Here is a 21,794-nt window from a genome sequence, read left to right as displayed (position 1 = left end):
CTTTATAATTAAACATACATTAAATCACTAATGTTCATTTCTTTATATTATTATCAATGTTTCCAAACAATATACTTATTTCTTTATAATACTATTAATGTTTCCAAACAATATACTTATTTCTTTATACTACTATCAATATTTCCAAACAATATATTTTTATACTACTATCAATGTTTCCAAATAATACAATAATTAATCTTAATTATTTTATATCTATCATTTTCTCTTTAAAATTTTGTAGAAATGTCATAATTTCATAAATTGCAAAATAGTGAACTTTAAAATTCCGATTATAAGATTACAAATTATGAAACTTTTACAATTTAAATCCAATTAGATTACATATCGGTCATCCATCAGTTCAATCGGTTAGTCTCGGGTTTTAGTGATTTTTTAATATGAATATTTTAAAAACATAAATTGAATTGTCAGATCTCCGGATTAACCGGTATAATCACAATCGGGTTGAATTTAAAAATACTGATTTAAATACAAAAATATTTTAAATACACACTCTTTAAAAATTACCAAAATATTTGTTAAATTATTAGTAATATTTTTTATCGTAAAATATCCCGCGCTTCAAAAGCGCGGGTCAAAATCTAGTTTATATTAAAAGCTAAAGTATATATAAAGCGTTTGTATTATTTTATATATTATCAATACACGGAGATGACCAGATGGAAGGGGGTCCTTCTAGTATCAGTGTCTTTCTAGGGTTAGGGAAGGGCGGCTTTTGTGGAACTTAATTAACCTTTGAAAACTTATTGTTGCATCTGCGTGTCTTAAATCTCTAATATATCAGTAAAATATTCAGCACTCGTGAATCGGACGTAGTCGTGGGTACGGTATGCCTTTTCGGTTTAGGAAAATTACTATTTCTATTGGGTAAAAGAAATCGGGTTTTTTTTAGGCTGTATAAATATGAGTTTAAAGATTTGTAAATTATTAATCCCATCATTAATAAGAAACCTTAAACGGGTATTTGCCTCAATACGTTTTCTTCTCTATTTTTCTTCTAACCTAACGACGGCTGTTCACAACACTTATAGTATTAATGTAAAGTACAACAAAAAGTCTATATATAACATCATTTTTGAGTACAGAAAGAGTATTATTTCATTTTAAAACTAATCACGTTTATGCTTACAATTACAAATTTTTCTTTTTCTCTATCTCAGTTTCAACTTCTGAAAATGCATTACTCCATGGTCAAAATCTTAAATAGCAGTAACCATATTCGCCACCTGCCTTTATTTATTTCCACCGGCAAACTAACAAGTGTGAATTGGTATTATTCAACAATGGAGCACTACGAGAGATTCAGAACCTCTGTTGAAAATCACAAGCTTAGATTGTGTCGCGTAAAATTATCGTGTAAAAATATATTTGATTTATTTACTAGTAAATAACAATTCAACCTTAAAATTATGAATGTAAAGTTGATTTATATTTCATGATGATCGAAACAGACGTTTCTGATATTATATATTAACATTAAAATATACCAATGGACCATTTGAAATCCTTCTTTCAGCTTTGGCTATATGCCCTCCATCGACTGTCTATTATAGCATATGTTTAATACTATTACCCCTTTGTTTTATAGTTCTCCTATTATTTTGGAAACTGATACACGAACGGTCGAAATTAAACCACTGTGCCCATTGTTCAACTTCCACTCACTTACGCTTATAAAAACGATCTCTCTTTCGAAGTAACTTAAAAACATAACCCAAAGTCTTGTAGTCTCAACTCTCTTCTCTCATAACCCTAGAAACCAATCCCCCACACAAGAAAAGGTTAACATGAAAATCTCAATTTATATCGTTCTTACCATTCTCTTCATTTCGATGGCATGTTATAAGATACAATACACTGAAGCAAGACAGTTGCGAGAAACCGACAGTGCAGATCGTGAACAACATTTCACAGCCGGTAATACTGAAGATTTTGGGCCTACTTATCCGGGTAATAGTCCGGGGATTGGTCATAAATTAAAGGAGAATAATGAAATAGCAGAAGGGTTTAAAGATGACATCAAGCCTATGACACCAGGACATAGTCTCGGCTCTGGACATGTTGTCAACAATGAGCTTAAGGCGTAGAAAATGTTCTAATATTTAAGCACACTTCTTGGTTGATTTTACTAAAGTAATATGTATTTTATATTACTGCGTTAAGTAAGTTTAATTTATTGTATGTAGTGTACGATATTTCATTTGTAAGTTTGGTTGATCAAGAGTTACCCTAGTTCATTAATAAGGTTAAACTACGGTTTGTGTTTGATTAATTTCAAACTTTAATTTCTTGCATGAGTTTGCATGTTAATATATAGCACTTCGTAGTGAAGCTGCTTACTACTCGCCATCATGCGAAAAAGTAGAACTTAAATGGTTCCATTGTCTAGCGATTAGGACATTGGACTGAAAAAGTAGAATTTGAGAGCTTATAAAGAAAGCATTTAGATTTTTTTTAAATAAGATATCTTATATTACATTTTGGATTTTTTTTTAAATGATTAAAAGTGGTTGGCGATGCAAAAAAAAAAAGAAGGTTTAGAGATTTCCTAAACAGGAACAAGAAAATGATTTAATTGAGTTCTATTAATTAGTACAAGTAAATAGTTAATATAGCGCATTAAAAACAAACAATAAAGAAGAAATTCTTTTTCCTGTTCATGCTCTGTTTAGTTGAAGTTGAAATGGTACAATATAGATATAGAAAATGATGAAAATAACAGATGGGGTTGATTTTGTTCAAAAAAAAAATAGATGGGGTTGATATACAGCTCTTTCCAAAAAAAAAAATGATGTAAGAAGATAACTAATGATTCTTCTTTGTTGTAATGGGAATGATGCACTTTGGTGAATGATACACCTTTTCAACATCGTCTTATTGTTTATTAAGAATTACAAAAAATGCAAGGAAATTGTCTGTTAAATGGTGATTGTGTATATATATATACTTGAAGGGCTTATGTATTTTCTTCACCAATCACCATTTGAAGGGTATATATATATTTTATACAAAAAAGGGCAAAGAGACTAACCACTTCTCACTTGTCAGTATATAATTTTAATCATCTTTAAAACAAAAGCTTTTAAAGCGATATATGCCCTCGGAGTAGACACAGTCACTCAACCAAAATTTGCTTTTGCATTCAACACTTCAACAGTATAAAAATTACATGTTCAAAAGAAAAAGAAATGCACCAGCCGGGAGCCCGGGATTGAGCCGTGGCAGGGTACTATTCTACCACTAGACCACTGGTGCTTCATAACATATTTACATTAACATATATAATTCGTATTTTTGTTTTGTTTTGGGCATGCATGTACTTATTCATACGTTTATGTTCTACTATAGCAAATTAGCAGTGCCATTCTTGCAAATTCGCATATGAGCTCACTGAAGGAATCTTCCCAGAAGATTGGAATTATAAATAAACTCCTAGTTATTTTCCATGTGTCTTTATATTAATTGTTTTAAATGAATAATTTATTGGCTTTGTTTGTTGGAGGTACATATGCATGGTCCAACTAGTCATTTGTCTTCTCCATAAATAGCCATCTCAGAGTTGAAGCCATTCATACATACATTAAAACCTTATCAAACAGTCTTCGTACATATATATTTCCTAACCTTTTTATCCATTTCGTGTAATCTAGAAATTATCACTATCACTAATTATTATTGCTATGGCTAAATGCAGCTTGACTACCATGGTTTTACTACTAATAGTGCTGACTGTCATCCAAGAATCTCAGATCGTTGACGCCCGACGTCTGAAATATTTGGGGATCTCTAGTATCACGAAGAAAACTATTGATCGCGGTTTGAATATTTCAAGCAAGTTAGAGACAGAAGATCATTCCTTGGATGCGTTCCGGCCTACCAAACCCGGGAATAGTCCAGGAATCGGTCACTAGCTATATGTTGTTGTGCCAAAAATAAGATGCAAGTGTTATTTTTTAGACATTTACTTGTGACAAAGTAAGATGTTTTTAGCAAAAAAAAAAGACGAAGTAAGATGTTGTTGTGAGTGCATCGTGTATTTTATGGGGTTTCTATGTATTCCTCGTTGTGTTTCCGTGATTGTGTGATCCATCACGCTTGAAATTTAATATCGAATTGCTTTGTGTTATGCTACTTTTTATTATTATCTCTTTCTTTGTTTGTCTAATATAATTTTCTAATTACAGCGCCATACATTGCCACATTATAATTGACTGTGCACACGAGTTTTGATTATTTTGCCTTCCATTTCCATGCACAAGTAACACGGAGCTTATATATATTGTTCGTAAACAAGACGTCAGTAGGTTCTTTTAACTTTTTTCTTTTTCTGTTAAAAAATTAAAAGTCCTTCTAATCCCTCAATTAACATTTTTCGCTCCATGTTTTCAATTAATTACACATAACTAATGGTCCGACAATTCCACAGTTACACTAGAAGGCAGATTTTTTTTTGGGTAAAAATGTTAAGTGGAAAACAGATACTTAATAACTGATACGAACTTAATCAGTCGCCCACACATCCTTCTCACTCAGTCGTATTTTTACTAGTATAGCTCAGATGTTAAGTGAAGATTCTTTTTCAACATTCGAACATCGGTATCTTTTCACCAACCACGGACTTTACATTTATTAAAAAAATATTATATCAAATGAAGCATGTAAATCATATTTGACAAAGACGTCCGCTGTAAGCCTAAAGCGGAAACTATATGGTGGATCCATTAGTAGTTGTCTTAATTACAATTTCTACTTGGTGTTAGGTCTCATGAATTAGTAATAAGAGAAGAGGGAATGTAAGAAGTCTCATGTTAATTGTAAGAAGAAAATTATACATTTTAACAAATAATTAGAATTTTTAGAATTTACTTTTACTATTAAAGAAACAAAAATGTATATACAGTATTATATATTCTAAGAAGTACGTCAGCTTGTTCTAAAAAGGATCTGTTAGCTCAAAAATGTTGAATTTGTTAGGAATTATTGTGGATTTATCTAGGCAATTCTACAACTAAATTTTACTGGTTTCTATGAGTGTTATAGCCGTGTCACTTAGGAGAAAAATAATCAAAGAATGTTTCGGGGAAGTATTAAATAAGATAAAAGTCCGAGAATAATATTTTGTCCTTAATCATGATGGTGGGACTGACCAAAGATTATGCTGGTCTCCAGATCTTTAGATTGACGGTTGAGGCTGATTTGAAAGCTAAGAGCCAACTAACCCTATTTTCCAAATTTGGTTTGATACTTGATTAATGAATAGAGGTCATAAGCTATAGTGGCCTTAGGGCATATGGAATAGAGGCAAAAGACAGTCTATTCCTATACTATTTTAAAGAAAGTTTTTCGTGGTACTGTAGTATATTTGAGAATTATAAAAGGTCTAGCTCTTGAGAAGTTTGAAGGGTGAATTGAAGCTAGGTTATTTATAGATTCTTTTTGTTAAATAATAAGCACTAATGGTCTTTATGTACTTAGCCTCTCAACATATAGTATGTCTCATAGATGCGGTTTATAAGATTGCAAAGTGAGAGAAGGTAAAAGCTAGGTTTTGTTGAAGATGAGTTTTGTTAAGGCCATCTCCTATATATGAAACATCAAAACATTAAATTTTGTGTAACTTCATTTCAAATGAGACACTAAAGAAGACATTATCCCACCAAATTTGGTATAGCATGAATAGTAACACACCAAATATTAAAATAATATATTTTATTTTTAATCTAATTATAAATAAATTAGTTTTATCAATTAGTTTTAAACTATACTTGAAATGAATATCTCATATTTTTATTTTTATTTTCACATTATTAGAACATTAAACTATTATTGTATTTATATTTTAACTAATAAAATAAATAAATGAGTATTATCAATTACATTAAATTGTAACAAAATAAAAGTGCTTTTTATTTAAAATGTATAAAATTTTAATTTTTACTATTATTTTAAATAAAATAAATAAATATACATATTATCTATAATATAAAAATAAATATATAAATAAACAGAAAAATAAAATTACCAAATTTTAATAATTTAAAACTAAATGTGATAAATTTAATTATTCAATTATAAATAATAAACGTATTAAATTACCAAAACCAAAAAATGAATAATATATATGGTTTTGGTGTAATTGTTGGAAATGAAAAATAAAGTTACACTAAATACACAAATTTCAGTGTAATGATGTTATGGGCAGAAATGCTCTAAGGATCCTTGGATAACGTTGTTAGCATACTCTCAAGCCACAACCAATGGGAATAATTAAGAATATTTAATAAAAAGTTATATCACATAATAATGTGAAGGCCACATAAAAATTATATAACATAAGATTATAAAATTATTTGTCGTGGCAAAAAAATAATATAAAGTTTTCTTTCCCATAAAAACTGAGAATCATTACCATGAAAGTCCTAGATAATTATCACCAATCTAATTAAGTGGGTTTAAATCTACATGGTAGATCAATTTATTGTATTTCTATTTTATTTTATAGTTTATATTTATGCATAACTGTACAATATATATATATATATATATATGCTTAACTATTTTTTTATTATCTCCAACTAGATACAAAAAGACTTATTATTTTTTTTATTCTTCTCCTTCCTTTGCTCCATAAACAAAGAATTTTTCTAATGAAAATAAAAAAAAATCAGTGAAATATATGAAATGGGCCATTCATATGAAAAATGGCTAGACTGGTATTGTTATTGGTAAACAAAACTGAAAAACACAAAAAAAATCATACTAAAAATAGTCCTTGATCACAAAGCTAATAATTTTTGCAGACTGTTTTGGATCATCAAGTGAGTGATGCAAGAACCACAGTTATCGTATACATAATAAAAGCTTGAGAAAGGGATGATTAAGAGCATCATTATCCCATGCAACTTTCTCACCTTTCAAAACTAAAGAGAAGCCCCAAAAATCGAGGGAATCAGATAAATAAGTGTAATTCATTCAAGTTTACTTGCAAGCAAAACCAGTACCAATGAGTATTACGGATGAATTGGTCGGTAAGTTTCCCTACTTGGATGGAGAATGTTTGGACGAGTAAGATGTGAATGGAAGACACTGAAAGGAGACGTATAGATGACGAAGATGATGCGAAAATTTAACATTTTGACCAAAAAAAAAAAAAAGAAGATGATGCGAAACCCAGCATCATTTTTTTAGTTTTTTGATTTATAAAAATGTTAAAACTTATAAATTGGTTTATTTGAAAATTAATAGAAACCAATATAAATTAAAGTAAAATAACAAAGAAAAATGATCTAAAAGGATTTTAATCTGATACCTATATTAAATTTTAAGATTTTTTTTTAAATGAATTGGAAATAACGTGTATTACACAGTACTTGGAAGTAAACAATCACAAAAGTGTGACCATTATATATAGAAAAATGACAATATTAACAAACAATATTAACAACCAAATGTGAAGTTCGTATAAAAGGTTTAACTAACAAAAAGTAAATTTTTATCCTAAGATATGTCAACTTACCTAACTATTGTAGAAAAATGGAAAATCAGACAAATACTAATAGTAGTACTAGCAAAAACTAAAATTATGTCTGTTTAAGTTTAATAAATCCAAAATATAATTATACCAAAAGATTTGCTCTGTTATCTAATTACCCACAAATTTAATAATTAACAAGACCTTCCATCATATTTCAGTCTCTTGCTTGCTCTAGAAAAGCAGCGGTAAAAACTTCACGAGCGCTTTCAAATTTAAAAACAGAGCCAGGCTACCTCTATTATTTTTTTTTGTCATCTGTTGGATTAATATTGAAATCACCTTGCATTACACAAAGCCGGCAAAGGAACAAAGCCTTTCCGGAATCAGAAGCCGACGAGGTAAACAACACCCCTCGGTACCAAGAGAGAAACAACAATGAAAAAACTAGCTTAAACTAAAACAAGGAAGGCAAATATCACTACCGGAGAGAAGAGCTCCACCACACACTCAAAGGCGAGCTTACCATACGAGAACTCAACCACAAATAACACCAAATGAAACGATCACTGAGCTAGACAGGAGACACACAAACATCACCATCACATAAAACAGAATCGAGAGAGGTTAGAATCCTAAACCGTCGCTGAATACACCATTCAATTCCAACTAAAACTCGCCATTAGACCTTGAATGGGCTCACTACGTGCCTCATACGCACCATCACTCTACGGCAAAGCCTATAGAAGCTTTCCGAACACGTCTTATTCACATAGCCGGTAAATGGATAAAAACCACTCCAATCCTGAACAATAACGAACAAACCGATGACACCACCAATGGAGCATTCGCTCCTGAAACCATCTAACTTCTGACGACCATATCAAACTTAAAAGAGAACTCGCAAAAAGCTCTGGCCTTTTGAGATCAACCACCACCGGAACTGACCCCATGAACAGAGGCAGCAATCCAAGCCCAAACTCTCCAAGCAGTCCAAAACCGACCAAGTCACAGAACTCCACCGAAGCAAGAAACAAGAGAATAAGAGCACGAAAAGAGGGACAACAAGTCGAAATCAGTAAGCGGATAATACTAGAGCACACAAACGACCAAGCCCTAGGTAATAAACCCAGATCTGAAATCGTATGTACCCGGAACTCCAATCCACGACCTCGTCATACCAGATCCAAGCTAGGCTACCTCTATTATTGATTCGCAAATCTATGACAAGCAAATAATAACTATTATAAAAAAAATGAAAAACCAGAAGCAAACAAATATAGTAGCAGCACTAACCAAAAAAAAAAAAATTAAAATTACGTAGTGAGAGGCAGTGGGCTTAACAAAGCCCAATACGAAAGATCCCATTACCAAAGCTTGTAACACACGCAGACAAAGCTTTCAAAGTTCAAACTAAATAAAACCAAAAGGCGAGAAGAAGAAGGTTGCACTTTGTCGGAACCCTACTTTCACATACTTTTTTTTTTGTTCTTCCGCAAGGGAGGGAGGCGCCAACCCTTAAATTGGAGAAGAGATGGAGAGGTTGATCAAGAGGGATTTCGTATCAACGAGGAAGAGGAAGACAACGATAACTACTCGTACTACTAGGAGGGAAAAGAAGAAGAAGAAGCTAACGCCAAACTCGTCATCATCTCTTCCCGATGATTTGGTACTGATGATCGTGGCACGCGTTCCAAGATCGTACTATCGGACTCTGTCATTAGTCTCCAAGAGCTTTCGATCTATGGTGGCTTCACCTGAGCTTTACAAGTTTAGGTCACTCTTGGGCCTCACGGAAAGTTGTCTCTATGTGTGCTTGAGGATCGGGTTCAGTTCTTATAAATGGTACACCCTCTCCTCCTCCAAGAGTATTGGCGGCTATGTTTTGGCTGGAGTCCCAATTCCAGACGGTGGTGGTGGGGTGGGTCCGGGTTATTCAGATATTGTGGCTGTTGGTTCTGATATCTACAAGATTGGCGTAGCAGATAAACCCTCTCTATGGCGGTGGACCTCTGGGGTCTCGATTCTTGATTGCAAGTCACACACGTGGCGTAAGGCTCCAAGCATGCCAGTGGAGCTAGATGAACTTTCTGCCAGGTTCCTTGATGGAAAGATATATGTAAAAGGATTCTTCTATCAAGATGGTTCCTGGAAGAGCTCGCTCCAGGTATTCAACACTAATACTCAAACTTGGGGTCTCCCTTGCTATGGATTGGATTGTGACGGAATCACTGGCGAGGCGTTTGCTTTCAATTCAAAGCAATGTAGATGGGACCTGGTTGAACAATATCCAAAGAGGGGTCATAATATATTTTCAAATTATTACCGGGAGATTGATAATCTTCGGTGCTCTGTTTCTAAAGACGGAGCTCTGACATGGTTTGACACCGACGAGACAAGGTGGAGAGATTTGAAGGGTTTGGTTGGGCTACCTAAGTTGCCTAGTCCTCTTGCTGGTCATGGTTCTTATGTTAAATTGAAGGGTTATAGTGGTGGAAAGATGATGGTTTTCTGGAATAGCAATTTAAGTACTCATTTGTTTCAAAGTGACACCATATATTGTGCGGAAATAGCGCTTGAAAGACGCAATGGAGATTGTTGGGGCAAACTTGAGTGGTATGATAGTGTGCTTTCAGTCCCTATGGGAACTAAGTTCATTAAGGTTCTTGCTGTAACGCTTTGAATGATCAATGTGTCTTTAACTTTATTTTGTTATTTTGTTTTCAGATTCTTAATTAAGTTAACTTTCTATGGTCCTTGTACTCTTTACATGATCTTGGTCCTACTACTCTTACTTACGTCATGAAAGTTTACACAGCAGTTCAACTCTAACGTTGAAGTCATCAAATGATCATGATATACGTTCAAGTTACATGATCTTGCTTCTTAGTATAAGTAGAAGTACGGTTGCACAGGTCTACATCTCGTATGAAATCACTTTCATCATATGATGTAGAAATGTGATTATATTTAGTTAAGAGAGGAAGAAAGCATAGTTTTTGTACACCATCTCTCACTTGCAAGCTTTAATCTACAGTCCATATTTACTTTTTGCGAGATTGTAGAAGCTGCACAGCTTGTGCTTTTTACTTCTATGTTAATTTAATGGAAGGTATTTTAGAAAGATAAAAAAAAAAGCTTGAGAAAGGGATGATCAATCAAGAGAATTATGATCCGATAAAACTTTCAGGATGACAGAGAAGACCCAAGAAGTGACTGTTTCCTATGGCCTTGAAACCAGATTAAAAAAAAAAAAAGTGCAAACTCAATTCAAGTTTACTTGCAAACGAGACCAGTACCAATGAGTGTTAGTTACCACCGATGATTTGGTCTGTAAGTGTCCCTACTCTGCTTGTGTGTGTCTCCTTCTCTTATCATGTGTCTTTCTCCATGGTTGTTAAAGCTTGAATGGTAGGTATGATGGTTCTTGTATGGTCTGCGAGTCTCCTCACTCTGCCGATATACGTTTCCTTCTCCTCTTTGGCTTATCGTCATATCCGAGAAGTGATCCAAGTCCCTCACCCCGTAGTTGTAGCCACTGTTCGAGCTTGCATGGTTGGTATGATGGTTCTGGTATGGCCTCCTCTGGTGCATAGCGTGTGAGTTGAAAGAAGCTTGTCCCTGCAAAGCATTAGAAGTAGGTCTTCCGTTGAAGAAAGCTGGTGGTGGTCTTTGGATTGATTGGTTTTGTTGTGGACGAGGAAGATGTGAATGGGGGACATTGAATGGAGCGTATGGACGAGGAAGATGTGAATGGGGGACATTAAAAGGAGCGTATGGACGAGGAGCACGTGATGGAGGACCGTGTGGTGGAGGAGCATATGTATGGGAATTGTGGGAGTGGAAAGGGGGATTCATATTTCTCAACTGGGGTGGATTCTTATGTTCACCCTGTGAAGCAACAAGTGAATGATTAGCCGGGATGTCTTGTCTAGACCTCTGAGTTTGATTCTCATTTTTCCTCGTCTTTACTTGACAAGCCTTCTTCACATGACCAGGCTTTTGAAGTCTTCCATCTGGTTACAAACAACACAGAAAGATCACTAAAACAAAACCTCTAGTATATAACTCATGTGTAAAACAGAGAAGAAGAAGAAAGCAGGTCACCTATCATTACATAGCCTAACTTAATTTTCCTCTCTCTCATAACCTTTCTTGCTGCAGCACCACGGCTATGCTTTTCAGAAAGAACTTTGACTCTGTCGTCTTCATTAGCCCATCGCTAGAATAAGCAAATGTAGAGCAACCAACCCGCAAGCATATGAAATTAGCAAAACTCATGACTAAACACAAAAACTTTTCATTTTCATTTTGCAAGACGCTCACTCACCTGCCTCATGGTCATCAACCTATAAAGATTACGTCCTTTCACTAGTAAAGGGTACAAGGGAGGCAATTTCTGCATCCCTTCGCACCAAAGCACTTCAATCTTTTTGTAAAAAAGACACAAATGAGATGGGTCAGTCTAATGCAGGGGGAACAAAATCACACAATGATGACCTGATGATCAATCAATAATACTTACAGTGAAAGTGTGTTGCTGTTTAGCAGTACCGTAGCTTTCTTTAACAACCTGGCCAGCGACAGTTCTCCTCCCCAAAATCTTCCCACTCCCTTTCACCTTCTGTGTAAACAAAACAGTGTCTCCTTTGCACACATCACCTGCATGCACCAAATTAAATTTCTAGGGAACGTCAAACACTAACAGAGAAAAATAATTCAAGTATATCCACAACGAAGATTTACCTTTACAGTTGATAGGAAAAGATGAAATGGGATAAAGTGATTCTCCACTCCCATCTTTAATCCTGGGGAATCATCAAAAAATAGGATCATTGAGAATACATTTCCACAAGGACCAGAGAGAAGGAGCAAAGAAAGTACCTCCAATGCTCAAGAATCCTCTCAATAAAAACAGGTTTTGTACCAGATAATCTGAGACCATGCTTTCTCAGGTACGCTTTGCATTCTTTTACATTTAGAGATTTCATCAAATCGCTCCCGGCTACAACAATACATACACACACAAGCAATTCTTTTATTATTATTATTATTTTTCAAAAGCAATCAAAAATGAAAAAAAAAAATCAATCAAATGAACAGCGTTTAAATCCGATCTATGAACCTGTGAGCAGGCGGGTGACTTTGTCATCATCATCATCATCAGCAGCAGCAGCTGCTGCATGGCCTTTTTTGCCGGTCTCGTTATCTATGTCGAAGTCCACATCTGAGTCGGTAGCATCATCGTGGCCCCAATCGCTATCATCCTCACTGACCAGAAAACAAGCACTATCGAAAATAGATAGATATATAAAAAGCCAAGGAGCCGTTGGAAAAAAAAAATACCGTAAACTCGTCGTATCTTCTTCTTCTTCTTCTTCTTCCGTTTGGTCAAGCTCTTCCGGAAAACAATTCTCATCAGCGAAATTGTCTTCTTCCTCTTCGGAGCTACAGAGATCGATGATTACCTTCTCGTCTGACATTGGGGGAGGAGATTCGATATCAAATTCAAAAATGCAAACGGGCGCTTCGGAGTTTTAAATTTATTGTGGGGGATATTTGCCTAGTCTAGTGGGATGTACTTTAGATATTTTGCATTATTGAGCTTGTAATTTAAAATATTTACAAGATTTCCCCAATTGCCGAACTCGACTACTGTACACTACTATTAATCAGGCACTAGATTTTGACCCGCTCGACCGAGCGGGTATCAATTTTCATTTTTGTCTTTGTTTATATTAAATATTATACATGGTTTGTAATGTGTGTACTAATATCATATATTTAAAAATAACAATGTGCTTAGTTACATCGAATATTTTTTTGTATATATTCTAAAGTAAATTATATGACCAATATTTATTGGACATCATATAAACAAATTAAACATTTGTATAATTAGATTTATGTATAAAATATCTAGAAAAAAATTTCTAAATTAAAAGTAAAAAACATATATAAATATGAGTTAGTATGGTATTAAAAATTGATATATTAGTTATAACATTTGTAAAAAAATAAAAATATAGACAATTTATTCCATAGAATATTCAATTTGTATAGTTGTATCAATAATTTTAAAAATAGAGAAGGTGTATGTACTGTGAAAATATTTTAAATCACGTTAGCAAAATTTCCAAAAAGTATAGATTTTTTTGAAAATTTTAATTAGTTAAAATAGTTAGGAATGTAATCTAAATTTATAATAAGTATTTATCTGTATAAGTGATTATATATACTTTAAAAATTTACCCGATTAAATAATTGTTTATATGACATTTTTAAGCATAATTATTTATAATTTATATTGAGTAATTTTATTTTGTTTTATAACCCATCAATTGTATAATTCATACTTTTAGAATATGACCCAATATATACGTAAAAATGTATTTTTTATGGATCAAAATTTATGATAATGTATAATAAAATTGTTGTATATATTATTTAAAATATATGGTGTTATATATTTTATATTTTCAACATATATCATACTGAACTTACATTGTGGTATTATTTATATGAAAAATATATGTGACATAATATTTTTATATATTATATAAATGATTATTTTAATGTGACTTTTATTTTTAGTTATTACTAATAAATAATAAAAATATAATTACATGTTTAAAAATAATAATGTTTGTTAAATATTTAAAGCTATGTTTATTAATTATTTCCAAACACACACACATATATAAGAAAATAGGAAAAAAACAATGAATAATATAAGTTAGGTTTATTTATTATTGTTGCCAATTTTTTTTATTTCGAATTTGATTTTAGAAATGTATTAATTAAACAGAAAAAATAAAAAATCATAAAAAGTAATCCACATTAAATAGAATTTGGTTTTGGAAATACATTAATTAAACCAAAAAAAGACAAAGAATTTTTAGGAAACACATTAAATAACTGAAAAAGACAAGCATTAATATATGAAGATTAATTAAATGCTCAGTGGCATATCATTGTAAATAATACTAAAAATTAAGGGGTATTTCTAAAGTGTACTTCTATTTTAATATAATAGATGGGAGGGAGAATATGATTCTTTATAAGAATGGGATCTAAAAACGTACACAAAACCTCAGTTTATACACAACTCTCTCCCCGAAGTCTCTTCTATCGTTCCAACATTGGATTAGATTATACATTACAAAATTTCTTCGTAACTTCAAATGTTATCAGTTTGGTTTATAACTAATCAAACGTGTTCTGTAGAGATGCAGAGCGCTTAGGTCATTGGGAACCAGACAGGAAGAGGAGAGACGGTTCACTGTTCAGGAGACCTCTACTGTTGCTGTTGCTGCCAACTTTCACTGTAAATAGACACAGTCAGACAGATGTTGAACCGAGTCAAATGTAAAACCGTGCGCTACGTTCGTCCGTCGAGGAATTGACCAATAGAAAACAAAATAATACTTCTTGCTTTAACACCTTATCCTCGATGTCTAGTTTGCTTACATCTACTTCGATTTTAGATGGAATGTGTTGTGATGGGTCTACAAGTTTCAGACTGCTTCGCAATGACCGCAGATTTTCCCCTGCTCACAGCAAACACACTCAAATATTGAAATAATCAAGAGTACAAATGAGCTCATAATACATCAAAGGAAGAGTAAACTTTCAAATTTCCCTTGCTCCTGAGAGTAAGTCTATTCCCAGTGTGAAGGAAACCACCAACGTATTGAATATATCTCGTTTTCTTAATGCCTTTGCCACAGGAAGACAACCATTACTATCAGATAAAAAAGTGAAGATCTCTCTTTACAAGATTAAGCTAACGGCACAAGAGACGTAATAAGAGAGCATTATCGAGCAAAGAACACACAAAACTGATCTGCAGATTGCTCCTCAGTCGAAAATATTAGAATCCAAATTGTACTTTAAGCAAAATCTTTGCATTGATCTCATAATCAAAAGAGGAAGCATCAAGACCAACACACAATACTCTCCTTAGAGTTCTTCATTAAGAGTGTTACCTTTCTTGAGACCGGGACAATGATCTAACGGAACATCAACCTTCAGCTGCTCTCCCTCATTAGCCCATACGACGACTAAGTTAAGTATCTTTCCACTTTCTTCATCTCTATGAATCTATAAACTGAAATAACCAGTACTTGTCCGATTCAACTAGCGTCGACGAGCGCTGCCCAGCTCGGATCTGGAGCTTAAAAGTGGTCGAACAGAAGAAAGGGAGACCAACAGAGTCGAGAATCGACTTAATCTGTTTCCTATCAGCTGTCAAAAGCTGCTTCCTGAAGCATCTGAGGAAAAACCACAGGCGGGAATCCGGCCAATCGTCCTATCACGAGCCGATACTCTCCGACCAGTAGCTTCTCGTGGTATCGACTGGATCGTCTCGTACTGATGCAAACAACGAATCGATCGACCCAGTGAAGTCTGTTGTTTCGAGTCGGAGTGCCGTTAGATATTTCTTCCGTCATATTCAGGCAATGGCAGTGGTTTAAGCGTCGTGGGCTTTCTATGGTATTAGCTCATTTACTATTGGGTTTTAAAATGGCCCCTAGTGACAATATAGCTTCGATTTTTCTATATGAAAAGAATTTTAAAACTTTTGATTTTCGGTTTGATCAAAAAAAAAAAAAAAACTTTTGATTTTCGATGAATGTTTTGATTTTTTATTATAAGGATTTTGATTGTTTTCAAGATTGAATATATAACGGTAAATAAAGTTTAATTCAAAATAAAAATTTAATATCATATTAAAGATGATAATTGTATTTATTAAATTTAACTATAATTAGATCATCTTTGACAGATTTAATTGATAAAATCTTTAATTTCTTTAGTCAAAAAATCGTTAACTTCTAATAATATAAGACTAGATTAGGACCCGCCCTAAAGGGCGGAAATTGATTTGTCAAATTTCAATTAATAATATATGGTATATATAATATGTGTATATAATATTATATATATTTTGTGTAACATTTATATATATATATATACATATTAGACATATATATAATATTTTATTAAATATATATAGAATTTAATAGTGTTATAATTTGTGTTGTATTTGTTATTAGTTTGTATTTAATCTTTTTTCATTTTTGGTATAATAATTTGTCTTGTCACACCTTTTACTTTTTAACTTATACACAGAGTTATGTCCTTTTTCAAAAAAAAACTTATACAAAAAGTCTCGTAAAATGTAATATATAAAAAACATATTTAATAAATTTACTGACCATATGCCACCATTATTTGGTTATTTGAACAAAAAAAAAATCATGTTCTTGCATAACTGTGTATATGTTGTGATATGATGTAGATGAAGAGTAAATATATGGAAGTAAAGTTAGTGATACGAACATGAGCCTATGTTGGTCTATGCCACAATTATTTGGTTTTTGGAAGATCAATGAGCATAAGCATACACGGTCTTTGTATGCTTACGTTGTAAATGAGTCGGATATTTTTTCTCTTATGTCTGGAATGATATAGAACTCGTTGATTTAAGAGTGGTTCAGTTTTATATTATCTAATTATATTAAGAGATTAACCAAAAATATTATAAAAGTGTTACTGGTTAGGTTTAACTAATCTATGTTGGTTAAGATTTGGTTTAATTTAAGTTGGTAGGTTGCATTGTATAGGAGACATGATATATTCTAGCAACAATTATGAAAGAGTCCAAAATTTAAATGAGAACTTCGAATAGTAGATAATCCCTAAATTAATAGATTAGATTTTAAAAAAAATTCAAATGATTAATTAAATAATTACGATTACATGTTTTTATAAATATTAAATCTAATAAAAAAAGTTTCAGATCATTAATCCAATAAGCCTACTCCAAATTTTCAGGGATGAAAAACACAACCACGTGTATAGCATTAGACTTTTGTTGAACATACATAACGAAACACTTTAATTCCACCTCCAGTTGCCATGTGAGCTTTGATTATCAACTAAAACCTTTGCAAAAGTATAGCTTAAAAGTTTTATTATCATTCTTTAAGAGTATATATTTGATAGTTGAATAATTAATTGGACGTCGGGGTTTAATATACAGTAGTCTGTTAAAAAAAGACATCAGCTAGATGAAATAATTTAATCAAAATCAAATGAAATAATAAACACCATAATCACGCACATGGTTGCTTATAACCAAATCACCGGATGATAATTATTAGATTAGATCCGACTGCTGAAAGTAGATCTTCCTCTCTTGTAATCGCTGTGCTACTATAAAATAGAGTCTCGATCATAATAGAATCTTTCTTTTTTCATTTTCTTTTTCTTGCCTTTAACTTTATCTTCGGTTAATAATTTTGAAGCATAAGAATGAGGTAAACTACGATGTTTCATTTTTTTGATTGATGATTTGAGTCAGTTAATAGTTTGATTAAAATGGATTCATATTGATAGGTTAATATTTTCATCACTTCCAGTCTATTCAAGAGAGAGAGAAAATGACGCATTCAAATTCTACATGTGAAGTTTGTAAGTTCTGATAGTTTAAATGCACACGAGAATGTGTATTCACACCATACTTCCCACTGAATGACCTTAGGAAATTCTCATGCGTTCACAGAGTGTTTGGATCGAGCAATGTCGCTAAGAGCAACGCTAATAAATTGTAAGTTAACTATCGTATTAAATATCTTATTATTATAATATTAGTAAGTTAACTAAAAGTTAAGTCAATAAATTGTACTAAATCTGTTACATCCACTAAGTTCTTAATCATTATAATATGATTGTTGTTTTATTTTATTTCAATGTATTTTAGTTCATGATAATTTTTTCAAAAAATTATATTAAACTTAAATATAACAAAGGATATATAATATTTTAAATAAGAAAAAACAAACATAAATTAAATAAAAGTTATAAAAACAATCTTAAAGACGATATAACAAAATATCAAACCATTATCGAAATAATAATTAACTAAGCATTAATCTTCATTTAATAATGTGCCAAATGTTTTCCATATATGTTAAACCAAATCAAACTTTAACTGGTGATGCATATTTCGATCATAAAGTCGAAACCGATTACCAAGAATGTTGGCCATAATAGTAGGCATATTTGTAGAATATGTAAGAGATACAAAATTTTATGATATTTGATAAGCTAAATATGAAGTCTATATATAGAGAAATAATAATTATACATAACTATTTTTAAAATATCAAATCTTAAAAAATTATTAATTATCATATATATTAATTTATTGAATACTAGTTCATATAGTTTTTACCTTAATTCCCAATGTTACAAACTTGCAAGACATCACACACAAAGCAAAACTTACATTAGAACAGTTGAAGCAAGTTGAGGTTATGCTCTGCTTCCTCTTCTGTGATTGTCAGATTCTTCATTTTTGATTTGAATCTCTCCCATATAAAAACAGTACCTTCGTCGCATCTCACTTCTAGATTCTCTAGGTTCTTCACTGAATCTGGCAACTCACAGCGGTAACAATCTCTCATCAAAATCTTCTTCAGTTTCTGCAACTTCCCAATCTCTAGAGGCAATCTTTTCAGCTGAAAGCATCCAGAAACGTCTAGCAACCGCAAATTGCTGAGTCTCTCGCTTGTTTTAGGAAGCTCAAAGATATTACTGCAAGAAATGACTCTCAGCATTTCAAGGTTCCTTAAGTTGCCTATACCTTTTAAAAGTTTACATAGCTTGTTACAATTCGTGATGCTAAGCTTCTTAAGTGAAACAACTTGAGAGACCCAGTATGGTAATTCAACAAGATTATAACAATAATCTATTTCGATTTCTTGTAAACTCTGTAGAGTTTCAGAGACATCAACTTTTAAGTCTTCTAACTCGCTGGGAACATCACTAAAATGACACAACCAAAGAGATAGCTTCTCAAGACATTTGAGCTGAATTTTGGGAATGTCATGCAAAGTGATTGAAACTTTCTCGAATCTGATCCGCCTCAGGTTTGGTAATAAGCTGAGACAAGACAAATTGGTCAACTTTGTAAGTTCAAAACCATGATTGATGATCATCACAACTTTCAGTTTCTTCATTGTAATAATGAAGTTTGGTAATGCATAAGTTGATGAAGAGAGATTAAGAACTAAAACTTCAACATTTGGACAATGCATTTCAACCCAACATGATGTAAATGAATCATCTGTAACCAAACAAGAAAGAAAGAAAGATGAACAAAATCAAGTTAAAGAATATTATCAAAGAGTGTGAAAAACACAGAGTAAGTAAATAATTGTATTACCAGTAGAGATAGACAGTAGAGAGGCGTTCAAAGTAACAGGCTGTTTTTGATTTAAACACCAGTTTGGGTATTTGTTTTCTTGTATATCCATGTTTAATCTTTTCCTTTGGAGGATCGATAAGGACTCTTTTTCGCATTGGTGTATAGCAAATTCTCTCAAGATGTTATCTTGTTTGACCAAGAACTCATTGAAGAAGCCATCTTCATACTTATTTTTCCTGATATTAAAGCATATATGAATTGAGAAAAATAAACTTTAAGGAAAGAGCGATCAAAAAGGCTGAATCTATTTACTATGAGTTTTACTATTTTTGGTACTAGGGTTATTGGTTTAGACTTTTGAACTTGGGAGTTAGGACTCCTCTTTTGGAGTTAGGACTTAGGATATAAGGTTTACGTCTTAGGATGTCAAATAAGATTTTCGACTCGCAACTTTCTTGTATTAAAAATAAGGAAAAATAGCAAGATAAAGAATCGACAGATGAATAGAAAGTAACGTACCCAAGAGGAAGAAGTTTAAGTAGATTGTGGGAAGCAAGCTCTTGAATGTAATTCATGCAGATGATACTCTCTTTGCCGTGTAGTTCAGACCATACGTCGATTATTGTGGAAGCAATGATCTTCTGATCTTTAGAAAACGAGCCCATGTCCAAGACACACTCTCTAAGATTGTGGGTCAAGGCATCAAAACGTTGCATCGAATAGATAATGGTTCCTTATGAACGGAGAGAATTTTTCCGAACTTAATATTGAATGCAGAAGACAAGGAATTTTCTCAGGGAAATTTTCTCTTTTGACAGTCTCTTTATTTGAATATTTATAACGAAAAACAAGTCGTGCGCTCCCGAGATAGAAGTTACCGAGAACGGGTTGCTAGTGACTTAATACACACGGAAATGAAGTTTCCTTGGAGGAAAGAAAAGTCAATCAATGCTGTTTTCAAAAATAAAAGAAGAGTCAACAATGTTTATCGAATTGAGTTATGAAAACGGTGTCAAAAAGTAAAAATCAAAGAAAAATGCAACAAAGAATCAATTTTCTATTATTAGTAGATTACTATTTCAAGAAGACAACAAATGCACCCGTAGTAACAGTAACATGAGAGGTCTTTTTGCATCTAACTACTGTTTTGACCTCCATTTCATGATTTTCAAAGAAATTTACAAAGATTATAGTTTAGAATTAAAATGAAGAATGTTTAATATGACTATTATAGTTGTAAAAATGATGGTCAATTGCTCTGTTTAAGTTTAGTGAATTTAGATAAGGATAACAACGATTGAGTATTGTTGAAAGATTTTGATTTTTTTTTCTTGGATACCGACTTTGATTTTCTTTCTTTTTTATAATACCGACTTTGAAAAGATTGGCGTACACGAAAAACTTGTGCCACGATAATTGAAAATATATATGATTGTGGCATGATTGTGGCATGTTTTTAAGGTTTTTGTAAGAAGTAATTTTTTTTGGTTACATAAAAATATTATTAATGAAACAAATTCAACAAATAAAAAAAAATCAATATTTTATAATTGATTACAAAGTTTAAATGATATTAAATTCTATCTAGGAAAAGAGGAAGTGTGGCATGTGTTTGCCCAACACTAATTTGTTTTATTTCATAGTAAGTTTTTTTTTTTGAAATTTCATAGTAAGTTTTATTTCATAGTAAGTTATTAGCGTTAAATTTAACTAAATAGTCTATCTATTTCAAAATGATGTTTGTTTTAGATTTTTTTTACATATTATAAAACATTTTAAATTTTAGCATTAAGTACATATTTTGTAATTATTTATTTCCCATAAGTCTAAAACAATAAGAATTGAGTAAATATAGTTCTTTTAAAAAATTACAGTCAATGATTATTAGTTGACAAAAAATACAGAAAATATATCTTTTTCAAATAATTTTTTTCTTTCAAAAATATATATCTTTAAGAAAGGGAGTACATCCTTTCTTTAAAAAACCGAACAACTGAAAATTAGTTATAAGAAAATAGTTGCATGTCTTTAAAAAAAAATAGTTGCATGCACCATACCATAAACAATCTTGGAAATATTTCA

At 32.1% G+C, this 21,794-nt stretch overlaps 4 protein-coding genes and 1 pseudogene across 7 annotated transcripts; 2 read left to right on the top strand and 3 right to left on the bottom strand.

The window, feature by feature from the left end:
* Nucleotides 1-1,747: 1,747 nt before the first annotated feature.
* Nucleotides 1,748-2,240, top strand: LOC108826682 (precursor of CEP6). Its single transcript, XM_018600062.2, has one exon. The coding sequence runs from the start codon at nucleotides 1,812-1,814 to the stop codon at nucleotides 2,109-2,111; it is 300 nt and encodes a 99-aa protein (XP_018455564.1). The 5' UTR covers nucleotides 1,748-1,811; the 3' UTR covers nucleotides 2,112-2,240.
* A 6,676-nt stretch (nucleotides 2,241-8,916) lies between these two features.
* On the top strand, nucleotides 8,917-10,192 carry LOC108826948 (F-box/kelch-repeat protein At5g38670-like). The gene has a single exon (XM_018600293.2). It carries the CDS (start codon nucleotides 9,030-9,032, stop codon nucleotides 10,176-10,178), a length of 1,149 nt encoding a protein of 382 aa, XP_018455795.1. The 5' UTR covers nucleotides 8,917-9,029; the 3' UTR covers nucleotides 10,179-10,192.
* A 439-nt stretch (nucleotides 10,193-10,631) lies between these two features.
* Nucleotides 10,632-13,042, bottom strand: LOC108828611 (zinc finger CCCH domain-containing protein 62). 4 transcript variants are annotated; one of them, XM_056994010.1, is made up of 8 exons: nucleotides 12,842-13,042; nucleotides 12,621-12,784; nucleotides 12,380-12,500; nucleotides 12,242-12,303; nucleotides 12,021-12,157; nucleotides 11,826-11,924; nucleotides 11,603-11,717; nucleotides 10,632-11,511 (listed from the first exon to the last, which is right to left on the bottom strand). In XM_056994010.1, exons 1-8 carry the CDS (start codon nucleotides 12,976-12,978, stop codon nucleotides 10,808-10,810), a joined length of 1,539 nt encoding a protein of 512 aa, XP_056849990.1. In that variant the 5' UTR covers nucleotides 12,979-13,042; the 3' UTR covers nucleotides 10,632-10,807. The 4 variants fall into 4 exon arrangements, with proteins under 4 accessions (XP_056849990.1, XP_056849991.1, XP_018457859.2 ...); XM_056994011.1 differs by having other exon boundaries at nucleotides 12,621-12,754; XM_018602357.2 differs by having other exon boundaries at nucleotides 12,621-12,766; nucleotides 12,842-13,041.
* Nucleotides 13,043-14,534: 1,492 nt separating this feature from the next.
* On the bottom strand, nucleotides 14,535-15,928 carry LOC130500257 (uncharacterized; annotated as a pseudogene).
* A 2,753-nt stretch (nucleotides 15,929-18,681) lies between these two features.
* On the bottom strand, nucleotides 18,682-20,544 carry LOC108833950 (probable disease resistance protein At5g66890). The gene is made up of 3 exons (XM_018607333.2): nucleotides 20,232-20,544; nucleotides 19,731-19,948; nucleotides 18,682-19,631 (listed from the first exon to the last, which is right to left on the bottom strand). Exons 1-3 carry the CDS (start codon nucleotides 20,426-20,428, stop codon nucleotides 18,793-18,795), a joined length of 1,254 nt encoding a protein of 417 aa, XP_018462835.1. The 5' UTR covers nucleotides 20,429-20,544; the 3' UTR covers nucleotides 18,682-18,792.
* Nucleotides 20,545-21,794: the final 1,250 nt, after the last annotated feature.

Source organism: Raphanus sativus, chromosome 9, assembly GCF_000801105.2.
Source record: "Raphanus sativus cultivar WK10039 chromosome 9, ASM80110v3, whole genome shotgun sequence".
NCBI classification, from domain to species: Eukaryota; Viridiplantae; Streptophyta; class Magnoliopsida; order Brassicales; family Brassicaceae; genus Raphanus; species Raphanus sativus.
This window is presented reverse-complemented; position numbering and strand designations above follow the sequence as displayed.